The sequence below is a fragment of the Emydura macquarii genome, unplaced genomic scaffold (genome assembly GCF_026122565.2).
Source record: "Emydura macquarii macquarii isolate MOO-44397 ecotype Brisbane River unplaced genomic scaffold, CSIRO-AGI_Emac_v2 contig_915, whole genome shotgun sequence".
Taxonomy (NCBI): domain Eukaryota; kingdom Metazoa; phylum Chordata; order Testudines; family Chelidae; genus Emydura; species Emydura macquarii.
The window spans coordinates 1,717,090-1,739,278 of NW_027131052.1; the positions used below are offsets into that span (position 1 = coordinate 1,717,090).

General features: G+C 47.7%; 1 protein-coding gene across 2 annotated transcripts in view; it reads left to right on the forward strand.

Annotated features, from left to right (window-relative positions):
• Positions 1–22,189, forward strand: part of LOC137149916 (phospholipid-transporting ATPase ID-like) — a 112,305-nt gene that overhangs the window by 13,510 nt on the left and 76,606 nt on the right. For both annotated transcript variants that reach the window (XM_067543566.1, XM_067543567.1), the window contains exons 2-3: positions 3,677–3,755; positions 19,801–19,859. In XM_067543566.1, coding sequence (XP_067399667.1) covers positions 3,677–3,755; positions 19,801–19,859 — 138 coding nt within the window. The remainder of the gene's footprint in view (positions 1–3,676; positions 3,756–19,800; positions 19,860–22,189) is intronic.

A 22,189-nucleotide genomic window follows, 5' to 3' on the forward strand; every position in this document is an offset into this window, starting at 1 on the left:
CAGGTGAGTAAACTAATTTGGAAAGAATAAAAAATGAGTGGGGAATTCGCCTATCCTATTTTACTCCCAAAATTTTCTAGCATAGTCTCAACAATCCTTCCATTCCCAACTGATACTGATGGAAGTTCCAAGCCCTGGGCCTCCTTTCATGATGGTGCATAGCATTATTTTACTCAGGTCGGTCGGCTGACACATCCCGCTGGCTGCCTTGAACCTGCTCTGTGTTTCATTGGCTACACATTTCACCTGGGCTTCTGCCCGCTAAGTATTTAAAATGTTGGTTAGATATTTAGTATTTTATTGGAAGGATATTTTTGTTCTAAAGTTTGTGAAGGTTTCTAGTTTCTGCATCAGATAGATGCAAATAAAACCTTCCAATTACAAGTCCCATTCACATGCCGAGACTAAACTGATGTGGAGAGTTATCATGTGCACACATGGCATGTGCTCTGTTTTTAGGGTTGCCACCTCTCTAATGGCTGGTAATGGCTTGAGGCCCTGCCCCCTTCCCCACCTCTTCCGTTGAGGACCTGCCTCCTTCTCTGCCTCTTCCCTCCAGCCCCTGCCCGTGTGCCCCACATGCCGCCATGAGCTTCACGAGCAGCCTGGCCTTGGAGGTGGCGGTGGCTGCTGCTGCTGCTCTGCCTCCTTCCTTCACCTTAGGGTTGCCACAGATAAAAAACAAACAAAGAAACCCCAGACATGAGGGTTTGTCAAATGGCACCTGGACTGTCCGGGCACAAACCGGATGGGTGGCAACCCTTGCTGTATTTCAAATATCACATGGCTGCATACGTTGTGAGGAGCTGGCTGAGGCACTGACCATGCCATCCATCCTGGACACCTGCCCTTTGACCATGACTAGTGCAAAGTTTCCAGAGCTTATTGGACTCATTGCCACTTTCACTACGCAGATAGCAGAAGTGCCGTCTTCCACTGCCAGCTTGCAGGAGACGCTGCCCTTCTTCTTGAAGAAGGGACTAGCCACGGGGAGCCATGCCTTCAGATTAGCCTGTCGTATCTCACTGTAGCTGGGGCTGAAAATAAAAGGAAACTCTGGCTGATGCAGCGCGTAGCAGCCTGAGAACACTGAGTACGTTTGCTCCTGAAGCAGAGTGTAGATCCTGGCCCTTATCTTTAAGGCTTTCAAAGGCTTGGACCTGGTTTACAGACACCCCCTGTCCATTCAAAACCCACCAAGGCAGCTGCTCTCATGGATGCTGAAGCAATATCCACAGTGAAACTGGCAGAGGCAGCGTCAAGGGTCCGTGGCTGTGGAGCTCCCCATCTGGGGGAAGCTGAATGAGCCCTAGCTAGACTGTGGTGCAGAACACACTGCCAAAGCCTCCTGGCAGTACCAGGAGAAGAATTCATAGCAGATTGGGGTTGGAAGGGACCTCAAGAGGTATCTAGCCCAACCCTCTGCTCAAAGCAGGACCAGCCCGGACTAAATCAATTAATCGGTTATTAAACAAAACCAACCACACCTCCCTCAGGACGCAGACCTGGTCAATCAGTGACTGAGCTAGGTGTGCTGAGCAACAGAAGGTGCTATGGACACACACAGCCCTAATTCTGTGTGATGTCTATGCTTTATGGTGATTGGGTGCATGGATGAAACATTAGCTGCTGTGGTTTTGGGGGGTTTTTTTAACCTCCCAAGCGTAAAGAATTACAGCTGCTGAGGAGCAACTTTGCATATGCATTTTGGGCAGAGAGGATCTGCACAGAAAGGTTTTGATCCAGATCAAAGCTTCTCCAGGGATCTGGGGTTTTGTTTGTGTTTCTCTCTAATTCTGGGGGGAGAGGGGGAGTCCAAATTAATTCCTGGCACAACTCCAGTGAAGTTACACTGAGGAGGCGTTTGGCCCAGCACGTAGACTTTATTTAGTTCTTTGTGTATATTTCCTCCTTGTGCTTTCTGAGTTCCTGTCCCCTCGGGTATCGTCACAGTGGCACAGATAGGCTTGGGTGGCTAAATGGTGATAGAATTTAATTTGAAATGAGAGCTGGATTCTGCCTGTTAAGCAGCAAGGGCCTCTGTACATGTCAGGGTCTCTCTCAGGGAATTCATTTCTGGAGGTTGTTTCAACCAATTTTTTTTGCATTTTCTTCTTTAACAGTTTGCGTTATGGCTTTTCCAGTGTTTGCTTGTTAAATACTGCACCGGTCAGTTTTCTCTGCCACACTCAGAGCTAGGTGGAAAACATGAGCCAGGGCTGGACGTGGCGAATTCTGGACAAACTTTACACATTTAGAAGCTTCTCTGAGGGCACCACTGTTAGAAAGTCCTTCATGAGCAGTCCTGGCATCAAGATACAGGGCTGCAAAAATGGGTTCTGTGTCTGCAGCCTTAACTTCACGCTAAGCATCTGATCAGGGAGTGAGTCAACCTCAGAGTGGCAAAGCATCTGAAGAGAATGGTATTTAGACCTGCTTAACTGAATGCCAAGGCTTCTCCATATGAGGCTCGGCAGAAATTAGCACTGTGCTGGGACATGAACTGCAGAACTCTGACCCAGAGATGTTGAAATGGTACGAGGGTACAGAGGATATTGAATCACTCCTGTTGTCTATGACAGCTCTTCTTAAAAATGAAAGAGAAAACCTAGCCGTGAAATAGATGGGCAGAAAATGAAGAAATACGTGAGAATTAAAAGTAATGTTCATTGTCCCATGACTGCTTTTGCTGACCCTTGCAGTAAAGACGCTGGCTGCCAATGGCTTTGCGCTGTGTATTTCTGTGACATTCTGTGGCTTTGTTCTCAGTGGATGTACTTTGAGGAACAATTTCCCGCTAACGCAACGTTGCTGTTGCCTAATTGCGGTTGTCCAGAAAAATTTGTTTTAATAACACAGGGAGTACCCCAAGCTTCCCAGCTGGCCCTGGTAGCTAGTTAAGGCTCAGTCCCTGACAGCAGTCATGCCAGAATCAGTGGAGCACACGGGGAGTGGAGACTCGTCTAAACGTTCACTGACCTTCCCAAACGATCACTCTTGTCCCTCAATGTCCCGCAAACATCCTTGTCTGCGCAGTGCTGAGAGCCCACAGGGTTCCATGAGTAGGAATTCAGGTGTCTGACATTAGGCTCCCCTGTTAGGAACGTTTGGCCTTTGATCTGGAGCACAGACTGGCCACCACCAGGGAAAGTCCTGGCTCACTGAGCTGACAAGATGGCCCCCTCCAAGCACTGGCTGCTTCCACCCAGCCGGACAGTGCACGCTTGGTGCAGAGGCACAGACGCAGGAGGAGTGCAGCTACACGGCACACAGCACGCTCCCTGTGCTCAGCCAGCCCTGCCCATCCTCGTCAGCGAGGTGACTGTCACTGTGTGCGCTACCTCATGCCACGTCTGTGCACCCCAAGTGCAGTGTCTGCGAGGGTAGGTGGCACAAGGGATGAAGGCTCTTTGCACCCTTTCTCCCACCTTACCTGTTCCCTGGGCAGGATCCAGGCACCAACTGTCTCCGAATGCCCCATCTCAAGTAACCTGTGTTTATGCAGCATGATTTGGAAACCTGAGGTTATTCTGTGATTAAAAAGCACCACATGAAGAACTGCAGTCATTGATCATATTGCTTAGGAATTAAGGTCTTCCATCTGAAGGCTGCAGAATTTTATTTCTTAATGTGCAGGAGGAGTCCCCATGATAAATAACCTTCTCTTTTTCTCCAGAAATTCCATGGAATTGTACTGAAAGAACCTCTTGGGATGCCGCTATTTGGATTAAAGTTTGGAAAGAAGAAATTGAAAGGTAAGGCAGTGCCAGGCAGGTCCCAGGGTCTTGTGACAATCCGTAGGATATACGCTCAATACCTAGACTCCTGATTCCTAAGGGAATGCTTGGGAACACATCTTATACCTGTGGAACCGGTCACAGAGTCTGGTTACAGCCCCTTTCTGTTTACTTTCCCAGCATTGGGAAGTCCCCCAGGGAGGTGCTGTGACTTGTTTAAACAGAACTGTGACATTGGCTTCCAGGGGAGCCAGGCTGAGATAGTTTAAACAGGGCACATTGCAAAGAATGGAGCAGGCAAAGCCCAAATACTGGTGGTTTTTCCCCATAAGATACAGCAAGCCAGCAACAGACAGGTTCCGATGACCTCGCTGGTCATTCAGAAGACAAAACACAGTTTCCTTAAAACTATCGAACCCTTAAGCTAGCACCCAGACAGCCAAGTCAAATGTGATGAGAATTACTGAAGAGTTTTATCACATGTAAAGAAGTTCTACCAGTCCCAAAGGATCAGACACATTACCAAACAGGTCAATGAACAGTTCAGATCTTACCCAAATACACGCTTAAAGCCAATGCTTATTAACACAACTAATATTTATTAGAACAAAGGAAAGAGAGTAGTGGTTAAAAGCTCAGTATACATACACAGAGGAAAATTAAGTTATAAGTCAGTTTCAAAGTAGAGATGATAACTGAGTTGCAAAATTCCTAAATTGCAAAGTCTCTGAAATTACCCAAAATGCTTGAGGGTCATCAGTCCTTGTTTAGAGTGTCTTTGTTAGAAATGCAGCCCAGAGAGATGAAGACTAAATAGTCCATGTGCAGAGTTTGTTCAAATTCTCCCCTGGGAATTAGCAGGGCAATTCCAGGCTAGTGCTGGGATCCCAGTCCTGTGATCCAGACTTTCCCTGACAAGCTTGGACAGATTTGAGATAAAAAGAATCAGGCCTGAAGCTTCCTTTATAGTTGAAGCAAGGTGGGAGCTTGCAGGTAACTCCCTCACAAGGGCTTTGATGAAAGCGAGCAGATAGTTTGATCTTTACTCAATGGGTCCTTCCTCAGAAAATATAGTTAGCAATAGACCATTAAACGGTCAAAATAGTCCACAGATGTTTCTTTGCGTGGAGAGGAATAATGTATGTTGTCTTTTGAAGTAAAACCTTCATTTCCTAGCCACATAGGTAATTAGCTGCATTAGCACAGTTAACAGATCGTTTACTTAAACCTCAAAGAGTAATACAGGCAAATAATGTTATTACACCAAAAGTCCATCTAGATGTTAATATTCCCTTTTGATCTCTTAATCAATAGAACAACAATAATAGACTGGAAAGCAGTGTATCTACATTGCTAACCTTCAGCAAGATATATGTAAATAGCATCAAATAACTACCAACAATACACTTGCATATTAAAGCTCTAGTCTGCTTATAAGGAATAACCCTCGTTACCATTTGTGTTTTCCTTTAACATGTCTTTAAAAGTCAATTTTGGGCCATGCAACTTGTGAAGTTCCTTAGCCCTTTCTGGCTCAGTGTTGGAAGAGCTTGAGTAAAACTTGAACTACACCACGGGAAATGGCTGGGTTTGGAAAACCTCGGGCTTGTCTTCTTTTACACAGAACCCATCCTAGCATTAGCCCTTTGGCACTCACCCTCCAAGAAATAGCTGATGAAACATGCTGCAGGCAAATAGAGGTGAAGGCTTGATTGCAGCCTTTTGATGATGATGTGGAATCAATAATTGCCCTGTTCAGTTCATTCCCTCTGAAGCATCTAGCAGGGGCATCTGTCAGAAGACAGGATACTAGGCTAGATGGATCATTGATCTGACCCAGCATGGCCATTCTTATGTTCTTATACCCCTTGAGAGAGAGAGCAACAAACAATGCCTGGAAAGGCAAGGGAGGATGCCTCCTTTCTTAACGCTAATCTGCTGCCTATTAATGTCATTGGGTGACCCCTGGTTTGTGTGGTATGTGAAGGAGTAAATAACATTTCCCTACTCAATTTCTCCATTCCAGGCATGATTTTATAGACCTCGATCATATCCCCCCTTAGTTGCCTCTTTTCTAAGATGAACAGTCCCAAACTTTTTAATCTCTCTTCATCTGGAAGGTATTCCATACGCCTAATCATTTTTGTTGTCCTTCTTGGTACTTTTTCCATTTTCTTTGAGATGGAGCAACTGGAACTATGTGCAGTATTCACGGTGTGGGCATACCATGGATTTTATATAGTCTTGTTATATTTTCTGTCATATTATCTAGCCATTTCCTAATGGTTCCTAACGTTGTTAGCTTTTTTAACTGCTGCTGCACATTAAGCAGATGTTTTCAGAGAATTATCCATGATGACTCTTTCTTGTGTGGTAACAGCTGATTTAGACCCCATCATTTTGTTTGTATAGTTGGAATTATGTTTTCCAAAGTGAATTACTTCACTTATCAACACTGAATTTCATCTGCCATTTTGTTGCCAAGTCACCCGAGTTTTTGAGATCCCTTTATAACTCTTCACAGTCTAATTTGAACTTAACTATCATGAATAGTTTTATATTGTTTACAAACTTTACAAACTCACTGTTTTCTCCTTTTCCCAGATTATTTTTGAATATGTGGAAAAGCACTGGTCCCAGTACAGATCCTTGGAGGACCCCATTATTTTCCTCTTTCTACTGTGAAAATTGACTTTTTATTCCTATCCTTTGTTTCCTTTCCTTTTAACCAGTTACTGATCTATGAGAGGACCTTCCCTCTTATCCCATGACTGCATACTTTGCTTGAGAGCCTTTGGGGAGGGATCTTGTCAAAGGGTTTCTCAAAGTCCAAGTACGCTATGTTCAATGGGTCGTCCTTGTTCACATATTTGCTGACCCCATTAAAGAATTCTAGTAGATTGGCGAGGCATGATTTCCCTTTACAGAAGCCATATTGACTCTTCCTCAACAAATCGTGTTCATCTATGGGTCTGATCATTCTATTCTTTACTGTAGTTTCAACCAATTTTCCTGGCAATGAAGTTAGACTTAACAGTCTGCAATTTCCAGGGTTGCCTCTGGTGGCTTCTATAAAAATTGGTGTTACATTAGCTACCTACCAGTCTGATACAGAGGCTGATTAAAGTGATAGGTTGCATACCAGTTAGTACTTCTGAAATTTCATATACGAGTTCCTTCAGAACTCTTGGGTGGATATCACCTGGTCCTGGTGACTTCTTACTGTTTAATTTATCAATTTGTTCCAAAACCTCCTCTTTTGACACTTCAGTCTGGGAGAGATCCTCAGATATGTCACCTCCAAAGAATGGCTCAGATGTGGAAATCTCTCTCACATCCTCTACAGTGAAGACCGATGCAAAGAATTCCTTTAGCTTCTCTGCAACGGCCTTGTGTTCCTTGAGTGCTCCTTTAGCACCGCCATCATCCAGATGTACTTTAAAAAATTTACTGTTAGTTTTGGTATCTTTAGCTAGTTATTCTTCAAATTCTTTTTTGACCTGCCTAATTACACTTTTACACTGGACGTGCCAGAGTTTATGCTCCATTCTATTTTCCTCAGTAGGATTTGACTTCCAATTTTTAAAAGATGTATTTCAGCCTCTAACCGCCTCTTTCACTCTGTTTTTAGCCATGGTGACATTTTTTGGTCATCTTAATATTTTTTTTATTTGGGGTATACATTTAGTTTGAGCTTCTATTATGGTGTTTTTCAAGTTTCCATGCAGCTTGCAGACATTTCACTCTTGTGACTGTTGCTTTTAATTTCCATCTAACTAGCCTCCTCATTTTTTTTGTAGTTCCCCTTTTGAAGTTAAATGCTATGTAGTGGGTTTCTTTGGTATTTCACCCTCTCTCCCCCCAAGGATGTTACATTGGATGATATTGTTTCTGTTATCAAGCAGTTCAGCCAGATTCACGTCTTGGACAGAATCATGTGCTCCATTTAGGACTAAATCAGGAATTGCCTCTGCCATTGTGGGTTCCAGGACTAGTTGCTCCAAGAAGTCATTTATGGTGTCTAGAAATTTTACTTCTGCATCCTGCCCTGAGGTGATATGTCACTATGGGACTAGTTGAAATCCCCCATTATTATTGAGTTTTCTAGTCTTGTAGCCTCTCCAGTCTCCCTGAGCATTTCACAGTCACTGTCACCATGGTCAGATGGTCAGTAGTGTATTCCTACTCAATCACGTACCGTGGGTCTCCGGCTATGCAGGCCAAGCCTGATTTTGGGCTCCCCCGAGGCCTCATGCACAAGATGGCGCTGCCTCCCCTGCCCCCGCTGTCCTGGGAAGGGGAGGCATCTGTACCTGTGTGTGTGTGGAACATGCTGCTGACCTCCTCCTCCTTACCCCTCCTGCACTTACCCGGTGTGCAGTGCCCACCTCTCCCACTCCAGCCCCACAGCCCGGCACTGGTCTGGATGGGGCAGCCTCAGCCCCCGGCCTCGGAAGATGAGGGGGGGGCAGGCCAGACCTACTCTGTCATTCCTGTATATTCTGTGTCCTGGTATTACTGTGTCCCACTGCTTATCATGCTATCAAGTTTCTGTTGTGCCCGTTATATCTATATCCTCATTTAATACCATGCACGGAAGTTCACCCATCGTAGTATTTATACTTCCTGCGCTTGTAAACAAGCACCTACAAAATGTGTCACTATTTCGTTGTCTGCCTTCGTGTGATGTCATTGAATGGGACTAACATGGTGGCTAGTCCTGCTTGTATTTTAATATGAAAAAGAATTGCGTTTTCGCACCCTCTCCGGGATCTTGGAAGACCAAGAGGGTTCCTTCGAAGGATTTATTTTGGCATCAGTTTCCCCTCACCTGTGCAGCACGGCTGGGCTCTGTGCATTTGAGTGAAAGAACACCTCACTCAGCTCTTCCTGTGAGATTCTGTGATCTCTGGTAGGGAAGGCTCCCTTCCAGGTGAGGGCCTTTTCCTCCAGCTTGGCTTTGACACCACGCTATCTATACCAGGGGCCTCGCTGTGCAGGGTTACCAGACAGCCGGGTTTCCCTGGACACATCCTTGTTTTTGAGCCTTTTTCCTCTGTCCAGGCAGAGTTTTCGAATAACAGGCAGTGTTGGGGCTTTGCAGAGCTGACAAGCTGCTGCTCAGAAAGAGCCCCAATTAGTCCACTTCCCAATTGATCCCTCCCCTGTATCTGCAGCTGATTGGTCCATCCCCCTGCTAGCCACAGCAGCTGGATCCCGCCAGCCCAGGCCTGGGCTCCCAGCCCTGGGGTTGGGAGTCCAGTGAGGCAGCACTGACTGACAGGCTGTCGCTGCATCCTGGGCTTGCGCCTGACGCCTCGCCACCGTGTCAGGGAGCGACACTGCCCCCCACCTCCAGGGAGTAGCCCTGCCGCAGGTACCTCTCCCATACTCCCAAAAGTGCACCCCTCTAGCTCCCTCTCCCAGTGCCCCGCTCTGGCAGCGTCCTCGTTTTTGGGAATATGAAATATGGTCACCCAATCAGTCTGAGATCCCACTGTCCCCTGGGGGCACCTGCACTTGGGTAACTGCATGGCTTGGGTCCAGCCAGATGGATGGCCACTTATGCTTTGATTTTTCACAAAGGCTCTGTTTCTCCAAACCATAACGAGGTGTCTCCCAGTCCAATGTCTGGACGTCAGAGGGACAGTGGTCAGACCTTCCCTTTCTTCTTGTGCTCTGCACGATACAGAAGGACAAATCAGACCTTGCTAGTGCTAAAGGAGGCTAGTTAATAGGGAATGCTCATGTATTTCCACATTTAAAGGGTTTATACAGACAAAGGACACTCAAAAAGCTGGGTCAGTTTCTTTACTTTCTCTTTGGTGTAGTTGCAAACATAATTATTCCCAAATTTAGGCCTTACAGTTCAGAAGAGGTTCAACAGCTTCCTGATAGTTAATGTTCAACTCTTTACAAGAAGTGGGATTTCTTTCTTTAAAGCTTCCTGTTTTTATTCATGCTTGGTTCAGCTCAGTGATTGTTACCAAATTTATGGGAAATAGAGAGGGAAACAAAAACTTTCAAGAGAATGAAACATGTTTACCTTTACTAGGAAAAGAATCTATGTTAAAGGTTACTGTTCGGGCTAGCGGAAAACTCCACTTGCACTCTCCTGCCTCCAGTATCCCCTTCACTACCCAATCTACACTAGAAGTTCAGCCTCCCGGGCTGAAAGTTCAGAACGTAAGGGGCCTTCTTGTCAGAAGTGAATTCTTTGTGACTCACCAATAAGGTTTCTGAGCCTCTTGTTGCTGGAACATTTTGCTGGAAATTGACAGAAAAAAAGGCCCTGGTTAGAGACTGGAGTCCAGTTTTCCTCCGGCTTGAATAATGGTTTAATGAGAAGTAGAAAACGAATATTAAAACCAAGCATTTACTTTTTAAGCCATATGGGTTTGATTTTCCCTTTGCTTTCAGTGGTGTAACTGTGCTGAAGTCAATGACCATAGAATATAGGGATACCAGATGGGAACAGGCGTCGGGGTCCATTCAGTCCAATGAGCAGTCTCCAAGAGCAGCCAGCACTAGTTGGTTCAGAGGAAGGTGCAAGTAACCCCATAACAGGCAGCTCTGGGATAATCTACCCCCATGAAGGTTTCATCCTAATCCCTAAGAATTAGGGACTGGCTATTAACCATGATGTTTGATATCCCTTCCAAAGTGTGCATGAGCTTTAACTAGTACAACTCTGGATATTGTTGGTGGCCTCAGCACCATTCTGAGGCAATGAAAAGTTACCCCAGATTACACGGATGTAAAAGAGAACGGAATTTAGGCCTAACATTCAAATCCTGCAGCTCTGAAGCAGGCAAAGCTCCCCTGATGTCATTGGGAGTGTAAGCTCTGGGCTGTAGGATTTCATCATAAAGATGCAGAACTAGTGAACCAGAATGTCAAAGAAGGAAGGTGACTTTTTCAAAGTGTCTCTCATTTGGACTCTTCTACAATTAACCTCACGGAGGATGTCTCTTCTCAGCAAGGGGACTGCTTCAGGGGTTACACCAGTATAACTGGGATCAGAATTCATCCCATTAGGGTAAAAAACATTTCATGAGATGCATGCCTTGTCTTATGAGCTGCAGCCTACGCAAAATGAGTGGAATTTTCTTTTACATGTCACTGCAGTCCTGCTAGATAGTAACTAGATCTGGGACAGAAGCAGACTCTCTGACTGAGAATTTGTACTTTGGGGTTAGTTATACAAACCAGGGACATATGTTTACAAAGTTTAAAACTAACCTTTATGAAACAAGGTTTTTATATTTGATACCATTTCAAACAATTGCAAAAAATGCTTTGGGGAGAATTTATTCCTGGGTGGTTGAAACTTGACAAAGCTAATTGAGGTGGCGCAGAGAGATGCAATGCTTAGATAGAAAAGAACGAACAGTGCTAGAAGGAAAGACAAGTGGAATGTGTGACGGGGTCCGTATGGTGCAACCTGGACTGTGGGACCACTGAGCCTTCCAAATGCACCGACCTGGGCTGCCTCTCACACTGCGATGCTGATATCAAGCTACCAACCTCTGATAGGCCCTGCACTTACCCGGACATCCACAGTCAGGGACACACCCAGCTGGGTTACATGGAGGATCTCCCAGTCACTCATGAACCATCATTAGAGAGGCTCCAGCCACTTCCCCCAGCCCTTGCACCTCAGAATTGTACCATCATGCACTGGTCAGAAGCCTGAGAGTAGATTCCCTTTCATGGGCCATTAGCACGTCTGGCTGGTCCTTTGTTGCAACTGAAAGGCTGGCTGTGGGCGTCTCCCAGCCTCTCACCATATTTCAGTAACACATATTGCAATACTTCATAACTTCCCATATAATAACACACACAATCCCACAGGATATTAATATTCAGCAGATCAAGATTTTTAAAATACCTCACAAGGCATATTTTGTACTAAACATCATCATCCCATTACAGTGGGGTTCCAGGGTTCTACTTTGCGGTACAGGGTGTCAGAAAGAGCTTTGCTAATCTGCGGCCAGCAGTCCCTTGGAGGGGGTGGGGGATCCAGAGCTCTCACAGAGAGTGGAAGAAATACGGGCCAAGTCATGATCTCAGTTACACCATTGTAAATCTGGAGTGACTGTACTGATTCCAGGGAGTTACTCCAGAGTTAGTGACGTAAATGAGACCAGAATTTAGCCTTGATTAATCAATGCCAGAGAAATAAACAAGTGTAATACTCACCATGTGAGCTAAGCACAAGTTGTGTTACAGGGAATAATTGGTAGCTGACTCATTCCTACAGGGTTAGTCACCTTGTGTCTGACCAGCAGCTTATCGGTCATATTGGGGTCACTAGTGGACACTGCCTCGGGAGAACGACTTCCTCGCCAGATCAGCCCTGCTTCTATGAGCTGCCTATCTAAGGGCAGGGCCCAGCGGGTTGAGCTGGCCCAGATGGAGAGGACTGGCTGGGAGAGGAAAGACTCTGGTCTGAAGCCCCGAGCTGGCTCCATGCTCAGACACGGGGCTGGCAGCTGGGAAGAGGTAAGCAGAGTGCTTGAGGCTCCTGCTGGTTCTCCGAGTAGGGGATGGCCAGGGAGGTGGGAAAGAAAGGAAAGGAGGGGCGGGGCAGGGAGAGCGCTGGTGCTGTTGCTGGGGAAAGGGGAGGGAGGAGTAGCATTAACTCAGCCTTTGTCCCTCACCATAAAACCCAGAGGGTGAGTGTTTTCTGCCTTACCATGCTCTGCGTTATTGGTGGCTGTGCACATGGCCCACTGACTGGTCCATAGCTCAGTAAGGAGTCTACTGTCCGCCCTGCCGCTGAGAGGAGAAAGTGCCAGTCCCCACCCGCTCCAGGAGCTCTGATATCAGGGTCCTGGAGAGAGCCTGGAAAAAACCAGAATGGAGTTTGTGACCCACGCCCTGTCCCTCAGTGAGAGGGGCCCTCGTCCCTCCTGCCCCCGGGCTTGTGGCCGACCAGCCTAGGTCCCAGCTCAGTGTTCGCCTCTGAAATGAGTTGCTCTGAAAAAGCGTCTCTCAGCTGGACTCAAAGCATCACTTACATGAAACTCAGAAATATCTGGTGTCAGTCAGTGAGTGTTGCACTGATTTGTATTAAAGCCCAAACTTCTAGAGCATTTCTATGGCCACAGGACACTGGGGCTGAAATCTGGGGCTCTGCCACCTCCCCTGGGATTAGTTGAAGCCAGAGCTGTAAGTCTGTTTCACTGGAGACCTAGCTAGATTCTAGTTAAGTACAGTGCAAAGCAAAGAAACCCATTTGGAGTCATTTCTTCTCCCCCAGTCATCTCTCCCTGCAGATGATGATAATATGCAAGTTTGCTTTTAAAGAGGGCAGGGTCTAATACTGCACTTTATCTTCAGGTTAAACATTTACTGATCCAAAGAAGGAAATAATTCCAGTTCACCTTGCCGTTCAAGGGTTTAGAATTTGGAGCCTACAATCTTGCTATATAGAAAGAGATGGCATCGTACACTGTGTACTTAGATACCACGTCAGCTAATATTAGCAGAATTTCCTGTTGCATTAATACTCAACTGGAATGTCTGACCCACATTTGCAAATTCCCAGTTCTGTACCAGGCACAAAATAGACAGCCTGTGCCCGAAGAAGCTCACATCTTACAGCAATAGTTCTCTTTTTATCAAATTCCTGGAGGGAGAGAGAAATCTAGTTCCCTCAGAGGACTCTTTCTTGCACTAATTAATTATTGCAGGCACTTTTAGATACACTTTTAGATACTTTTAGGGAATGGGCTCCAGTTCAGAACCGAGGAACCAGCAGGTAGGAATGGGCATGAGGCATTTCAGGGGGATCTTGCTCTAGGATTTTTTTTAAGTTTAAATCCCTGACGCTTGGTACGAGCTGGTCCATTCCAAAGGTACCAAATGTGCTCAAGCCCCAGGTCTTGATCATCTCCAGGAAGGATGCTGCTGCAGCCTGCAGAGAGGGCGAGGAAATCCATCTGTTATGGAATTTTAACAAGGCGCACCAAGAATTCCCTCCCACACGCTCACTGTCCTTACATCTCTTTTCTGCCTTCATACCCAGGAGAAGGGAGTCGTCATTAATAATACAAAATAATCTAGCGTTTGCCAGGCAGCTGTCCACATGCCTGATCTGAACTGCCGATGATTTTATTGCTGTGACCCTTTTCTTTCCCAATCCGCCTCCCAACTGATGGTTACCCCCACTCATTGCATCACAGCACACTTGCACTGTCAGCCTTTCAGGGCAGGTGCTGTCGTGTTCTCTGCTGTATAAAGCACCCAGCATGTGTTGGAGCAATAGACAAATACTCCATCTCCCAGGGAAGGGTGGATTTGTGGGAAGGTGTTGAACTGAGATGCTGGAAATCTGGGTTCAGTCCTGACTCTGCCACAGACTGCCTGTGTGAGTTAGAGTAAGTCATTTAACCACTCTGTGCCTCAGCTTTCTGGCTGTAAACTGGACATAAACACACATCCTTCCTCCCCCACTTTATCTGGTCTGTACTTGTACTGTGAGCTCCTTGGGGCAGGGGACTGTCTGACACAATGCCCAGCACAGCGAAGCCCTGATCCCCACAAACAATAAATCCCAATGCACGGTTGCCATCGAAGCTGCTCTTATTCTCTCCCCAACGGACCCGGAGGCGCTACAATTGGGTGAGACACCAGCAAACTGGGCACACGTGGTCTAGTTGCTTTGGCATTTGTGAAGGGCACAGAATGGGGAGATGCATGCCAAGGTATAACCTGGAGTCAGTACTGTTGCACCGAGGGTGGGGTGGATTTTGTCCACTGGCTTGTTGTAATAACCTCTCTCCAGGCAGTAAGCCAGATCTCATTCATGCCCTGAGAATGTGGCTATTTAATGATTAACCTTCTCCCCTGCGGCTGCCCTCTGTCTGCTGTCCTGAATTGTCTCCTTGTTTCAAGGATGATGCTAACTCTTAGCAACTGACCAGGGCTCATCTCAGAGACCTACCCAAAGGCAAGAATGGCCCAGCAACAATCTGAACGAAGGGTGGTGATCTTCCTACCCCGGTAACATGATGGTGTCCTCTCAGGGGTTGGATTGGGAGGGTGCAGTGCTGTGTCTCTCTTGTCATCACAGAGGGGATGTGAATAGAACCAGCAGCTTATGCGTGTTCCTGTCTGCAGGGCCAGGCATCAGTGTTTCTTCTGGGATTTCATCGCACTATTCTATCTGACCCAAATATCTTCCACATCAAGGGGTCAGTGAGCAAATAATAATGAATTAACAGCGCTTCGTGCTTATCTTATCATTGTTCTTACACCTCTCCCAAAGGTGTGCTAGGTCCTTTTCTAACCCCCTGGCCTTGGGCAACTGGGTGGCCGTGGCAGGAGCCAGCTTTGAGGGTGGCTTGAGTCCGCTGCCCCTTGGTGGCGTGGCTCCAGAAGGCGTTGTGTTGCAACTGTCTTGGTCTGCCATAGGCTCACTCACAGCTCAGCGTGGGGAATGGGCCCCAGAAAGCTGACTGCCATTGGAAGGGTGCTGTGTAGAGAGGCCGGCCTCCATCCTGCCCCAACCCCCCATGGGCTATTCATGCAATACTGGGTCTGGGGGGACTGTGCTGTGCAGCTGGCCCCTCACACCCACACACTGGTTGCAGGAGACAATCCAGCCCCCTGACACGGGGGAATGCACTCAGCTAGTCCAGTCTCATGCTCGTGTTCCTGAGACTGGTTTGTTGACGGGTGGAGCAGAGGTTTCTTGCCCAGTCTTTGTTGTGTCTCTCCTGTTGTCAGGCTCGGTTGGAGTATTGCTCCTAGTGCTGAGAGTGTCTCTCTCTTCGTGCATTCGGTGTCTGACCTTACTTTGTGTAAAGCTTAGCAAAGCCGTGCAGTTCTCCATCCCCCTTGCAGATGCAGAAACGAATATCCATCCACAAAGCCCAGCCATCGGCCGTGCTATGTGCGCTTACATTTCAGCATGTCAGAAACAAAAGTCCCGGCTCCCCAGCAAGGTCTCGAATGTAACCTTTTGCAAGACTTTTCCATGCAACAGCCCTAAATTCAGAAGACTGGGTGGACAATTACATTTTTAGCTGCTTTTTGGCATGAGTTTACTATTATTCAATCCAGATGTTATTCTGTGGCTTAGCTCCTAAATCTCTCTGCCTAAGAAAGCAGCCACTTTCCAGTGACTTGGTTGCAGTGGTTAGACCAGGGACTGGGCACTGGGCCACAGTTACAAGTGGTTAGTTTCCAGGGAATGAAATGCTTGGGGGATTGTTTGAAATTGTTTTCAGCAGCAGCAACATGGTAACCTGGAGCGCAGACACCGGCACTGACTTTCATTCTTTCTTTCCAGTGACTTGTGACAGCTGTTCCGATGAGCAGAAAGTTTGTTACAAGTCACTTAGCGATGACAAGATTTCCCAGCATAAAACCCTCCCATCTAATGAGACTTTAGCCCTCCCAGAATTAACATCTGCATGATAAGCAGGGCTCAGATCTGTAGCCAATATATTCCAAAGGGTGGTTTCCATGCATAGTTGGGGGAGTGTGATGGAGTGTACTGGGCTTTTGCGGCCCCTTGCTGGAGGCCCTGTGCTCCTACTACACCCTGCCGAGGATAAGAACAACAAACGTGGGTCCTCCAGCGCTGCCTAGAGAGGCCTCATGGAAGCAGCCAATCAGAGGCCAGCAGGTGCAGATAAAAGGAGCTGCATGGCCTTAGCGGGTCATTTCTGGCTGGGATCAGCGGGGCAGCATGCAGCACAGCTCTCCTCTCTGGCCATAGGTTTTGGCTGCATTTGCTCAAACTGGGGGAGAGAGACCCTGAGCAGTTCAACCCTGAGCTAAGGAGTGAAGGCAAAGGGAGCCAGCTGGGAAGAGGCCCAGGGAACTAGCAGCAACTAATTGCAGTGAGCAGTACTGGCTGCTGCAGACAGGGTCCGGGGTTGGAGCTGAGCGTAGTGGGTGCATCCACGTTCCTTCCTAGCCACCAGCAAGGTGGCATAAACCCTGAGAAAGGGACATGGCTCGTTGGGAAGCCCAAGCGAAACGATGAATTTAAAGAGCCCAGAGCCAGGGTTGAAGACCCTGGTGAGGGCAGACTGACAGTTTTGATGGACTCTTTGCTACTGTGGAAAGGGTTCATTTTGATTGTGTGACAAGGTTGGAGGACCGAGCCGCTCAAGATCTGCCAAGGGAGATTAGCAAACCTCTGGGGGATGCCAGGAGTGGGAAACTGCCTGAATATGGCGCATAGCAACAGGAGACCGTTGAGGATAGTACCCCCTCTCTCTCCGCCCTTACAGGTTGTCAGTTGTTATTTTAGTTCGTTGCTTATAGCGCTCCTCGGAGAGGTTTCAGTGGCCCCTGCTAAAAGGTGCAAGGTAAAGTGGAGTTGTTCAAGCAAATGGTTGTAATTGGTGGTAGCTGCTGTCTGTAGGCAATGACGAGTTTGGAGCTCCCAAGAGATACATTTGAAGAAATGTGGAGGATGTTCCTTACGCTGTAAAACAACGTGAAATGCCAGTTCAGGAGCATCCACTCCGCCTGCCAAAGGTCATTGCTGGGCGTGTCCTATCTAGTTTACGCTAGTAGCCACACCGCTGATAACGCACAACTTCCAGCTCATTAGCCTTGGCCTCATCTCCTCGAGAGTCACTGATATGGTTACTAACAGACCACGCTGGCTTGCGACACACCATAGCAGACAGCACACTGGCTGGTGCGCACTGCTGCCCTGAGGTGGTAAAATACAAACTGTTCTCCTGGGTGTCATAGGCACTATACAGCCAGCAGAGAGTCTCTCTTTGCTGAAGTGGTGCTTTCGGATGGGTGAGGCGCCTGTTTGTCTTTTAACTTTTGCAAGAAGCCTGCAGTGGCTCCACCCCTCCATCCCACCCTTGCGAGTATTTCCAGTGGAGACCGTCGCAGTTTGGGCCATTTTCAGAAGTGGCCTCTGATTTTGTCAGCCTCTGTTTTGGGGAGCAACATCTTGGGGTCCCAAAACCAGAGATTGCTGTTCAACTCTGGCCTATAGAAATAACCCTGAGGGTCAGCATTAAAGTTCCTATGGCAACCCAGCAAGCTTTCGGTCCGCTCTGGGCCCAGACAGAGCAGTCCATGCTGTGCTGGTGGAGAGGGAGGGGGTGCAAGGACCAGGACTGAGCTGGCCTTCCAGAGGTTTAGGCGGTTCCTGCCTGGGGCTAGCCTTTGTCTCCTGGGAAGGTTTATCTAGTCCCACCGTTTTCTACTTCCACCTCACACCAAGGAAGGCGCAACCCAGACAGCTGTTGCCAGCTTCTGGCAATCTCTCCTAGTGAGCTTCCATCTCACTCCGGTGAGCTACCAGGCTCCTTCCTCTGGTGCTGCGCAAGCACGTTGGACTCCCAGCTTTGCCTCGAAGCCTTGAATTCAGACCACGTGTTCAAGGCGCATCTCCCTTTCAGGGCCTTTGTTTCCCACAGGGAAGCTGCACAGAGGCCTGGGTGCCCTTGAGGATGGCCAGGCTGGCAGAGTAAGGAATGCAGCACGGCTTCTTAGCCGCCGTCGGATCAAGATCCAGCGAAAGGGCGAAGGAGCTCTCCATGCCCCCACATAGCCCTCGGCAGAACTGGCTCCTTCATTCCCTTTGCAGTCTCCAGGCAGGTTACTCCCCGTGGAGCTGCTTAAGGGAAGGAGAAAGAAGGCTCCAGGAACTGGGAGTTTACTCTGAGCATCTCAGAAATGTCAGCAGGTGTCGCAGGTTCTGCAGTGCTCCCCGCTCCATACTGCCCCGTTCCTAGCGGAAAGGTCCACGGGAGGGATATCAGCCAGCTCCCCCATCTCTCTGGGCTGCTCCGCCCCTTGCAGCATCCTCAGCACAGCTCCTCGCCTGGCATCCAGCGAGGCAGACCCTGCCCTCAGTGTGGGGTGCTGCTGGCTCTAGTCAATGTCTCTGGCACTGCCCGGTGTACAGTGCTGGGCACTGAGGAGCTAGACAGCAGCATTGCCCATGCTCAGGCTGCAGAGAAATGTGGGGGTTTCATCTGTAACATCCTCTCTGGGGACAGCTACCTCTTCCGTGCAAGAATCTTACTGTCTAAAGACGCAACATTCGCCTGTTCCGCCGAGCTGAATGTTGCTCTGCTTTTCCCAGGCCCTGCCCACACTCTGCTGCTGCATTTCTGTTGGCATGTTGATTTTCTTAAGGTTTTGTCATCTCTTCTTTTCTTTGTGGTCATTTATCTCTTTGCGGCGTGTATGGTGGGACTCAGCTCAGAATCCCCAAGGAGGAGCTTACAGCAGCCCTCCCTGTACAAAAGGAATGCAGCAGATGTTCTGAAACAGCCTTCCCTGGGTGCGTTGCTTTTATCTGTCCAGTGACCAACCGGAACATTTTATGGAGGGGAGTGTGGCCTAGTGGTTAGAGGAGGGGAGCTGAAGACAGGACTCCTGGTTTCTGTTCCTAGCTCTGCCTCTGACTATCTGGGTGATCTTGAGAAAGTCACACTGCACATTCTGTGCCTCACTTTCCCCACTGTAAAATGAGGAGAAATAATTTTCCTGTCTCACAAAAGGGGTGTAAGGATTAATGAATGACTATTTAAAGCATTTTGAGGTCCTTGAATTAAAGCCTCTCTACTAGGCTAAGTGACTGACTGTTCTTACGCTGACGATGCCCTGCCTTGGAATAAGCTCTGCTAGAGGTACAGAATTAGAAATAGGTCTAGGGCACCAGCTTGTAGACATTTTTATGGAGGAAGGTTGGGAGCTTGAGTCCCACTTGTCTAGAACTAATCCTGACCCCCCAGGGAATTTAATACGATTGGTAGGAGATCAGCCAGTCATACTGATACCAGAGCTAGGCCCACAGTGAGGTATGTGAATGGAACGTGTTGGTTTATGGACACCACATCGCTGTGATACCGATGTTGGCATGGGGGTGACTGCCCCACACCCCTAAACCCAGGGTTCCGGTACACATCCTGGGTCTCCCTGTCCCTGACGTTATTCTCCTAAAAGTCCGCTCTTCCTCTTCCTGTTGCTCCTTGTAATTATTAATTCTCCTCCTCCTCAGCAAATGGCTGTCGAGTTCTCCTCGGTGGAAATCTAATGTGTTTCTTCTTCTCTACAGAGGAAGAGAGGAACCTCCAGGCAAACAACCGGGACTTTAATCTGCAGTTCGAATATGCTGTAAGTAACAAACCCATGTGGTTTAATGCAGAATAATTGCCGGGGCTGCTTCACCATGGGACACCTGCTCACGTGCAGGTTTCCTTTCAATTGGAAGTTTACTGCGTGCATGTGGATTTGTTGTTGTAGGGTCACTCATGCACCTGGTGGGGAGTTCTCTGTAAACCAAGTGCTTGAGTCTGTTTTGGGCAAAAAAAAAAAAACTGTATAAAAATTCCTTGGATTTTACCAAAAGATCAAATGAGGCTGGTCATTCTGTGTCCCATGCAGCCTTTCAGCAACGACATGTGGATGCTCCCTGCAAAGCGCAGGGGAATCTGATTGTTCATTAGAGCCAGACATTGTTCTGCAAGCATAATAAAGGAACTGATGCTGCATAACCAGGCCCTAGTGACTTGATACATACAACTAGGCCCTTGAGATCAAGCGTGTAAAGCTACTTGTGTCAGTTTGTAGGACTGGGCCCCATGACTTTACAATAAGCTTCATGCAGATGGCAGCATGAGTTGGATGTTTTTCAGTGGTTCCTTTTCATGCATGGACCAACCGAAACACCTGGGAGACTCTTGGGAGACTCCTACTGCATGCACATTGAACACATAATGTGTGCACAGGGCGAAATGGGCAGGGGGCTAGTGCCAGGCCTCTGCACCGCTTCCACCCTTTGGGGCTTAGTGATATGGGATTGGGATGGTGTGTTTCATGCATATGGGGCCTGGCAATGCAGGACTGAATGGGCGTTCTCAATACAGGGCTTGGCAAGCCAGGACTGGGAGGATGCGGAGCTGGGACAGGACACTGTGCTCACGGGGCTAGACTGTCCTGATGGCCTCCCCTGCCAGCTCTGAAGAGAAGTGGAAGGGATGCCTTTGCCAGCCTGATCCACCTTTTCTCTCCACTCCTTCCCAAGTCCAGGACAGAGAGAGAGAGTGTCTGTGTCTGTGTGTAGGGGAGCAGCCTTTTCCGGTTCTGACTCCCATATGTAAAGCCATCAATAGAATTAACGTCTGTAGAGCAGTGGCTCTCAACTTTCCAGATTACCCCAACCTGTCTTTCAGGAGGCTGGTTTGTCTTGAGTTCCCCAAAGTTTCACCTCACTTAAAAATGACTTGCTTACAAAATCAGACACAGAAATACAAACGTGTCACAGCACACGGTTACTGGAAAGGTGCTGACTGTCTCATTCTTACCATATAATGATAAAATAAATGAATTGGAATATAAATATTGTACTTACATTTCAGGGTTTAGTATGTTGCACAGTACAAACAAGTCATTGTCTGTATGAAATTTTAGTTTGTACTGACTTTGCTAGTGCTTTTTATGTAGCCTGTTGTAAAACTAGACAAATATCTGAATGAGTTGATGTAGACCTGGCAGACCTCTGCGTACCCCAAGGGGTATGTGCACCCCTATTTGAGAACCACTGCTGTCGATCACTGGTTCCCAGCAACCAGTTGCACCTCTATGGAATTGCAAATAGCCAAGGGCAGGGAGAGAGTGTCTGAATCTGTGGAGAGTTGCCATGAGAATCCATTGTGTTAGGTGTGAAAGTGCATACTGGTCATATCATCTGCCCTAGACCTGGCCCAGGATCCCTGGAGCTCAGCATAGACTGAGGCTCAGCAATTGTAGAAGAATGTCTAGAAAACCCAAGCTCTGGGGCATGCCAGAGTGTTGGGAAGCCATAAAGCTGTCCCGAAACAGTGCTGCCAGCACAGTCTGACTTACAGAGAGCTGCACATCATGCCTGGGGCTTTTTATTTCCAGTTAAGTCTTGGTAAATCTTCCATTCATTAAATCCGGGCTGGCAGGATGCATGGAGAAGAGCTGCCTAGCCCCAAATGACTTCAGATCCCATTTTTATCGGCAACTTGGGTACGAATGAAAACTCCAAGGAGGACAAAGGGCCCCTGGGCTCCTTCCCCCATACCTGACACTCCTAAAATTGTTTGCAGTGTTATTGTAGCCATGTGGGTCCCAGGATGTTAGAGAAGAGGGTGAGGTAACATCTTTTGTTGGACCAACTTCTGTTGGTGACAGAGGCAAGCTTTTGAACTACACACAGCACTTCTTCAGGCCTGGGAGAGGTACTCGGAGTGGCACAGTGAAATACGAGGTGGAACAAATTGTTTAGCATAAGCAGTGAACACACATGCTAAGGGACCATTCAAGGTGAGTGAAGCAGCCTGTTAACACCCTGACAGTCATAGGACAAAAAAGGGGGTTTCTAAAATGTTCATGACTAGGAACTGGAGCCTGTAATCCATGGAAAGGGTCAAATCCTGGCTTCCGCGGTGCTAGGAGCACAGATGGTGCTGAGCACAGTG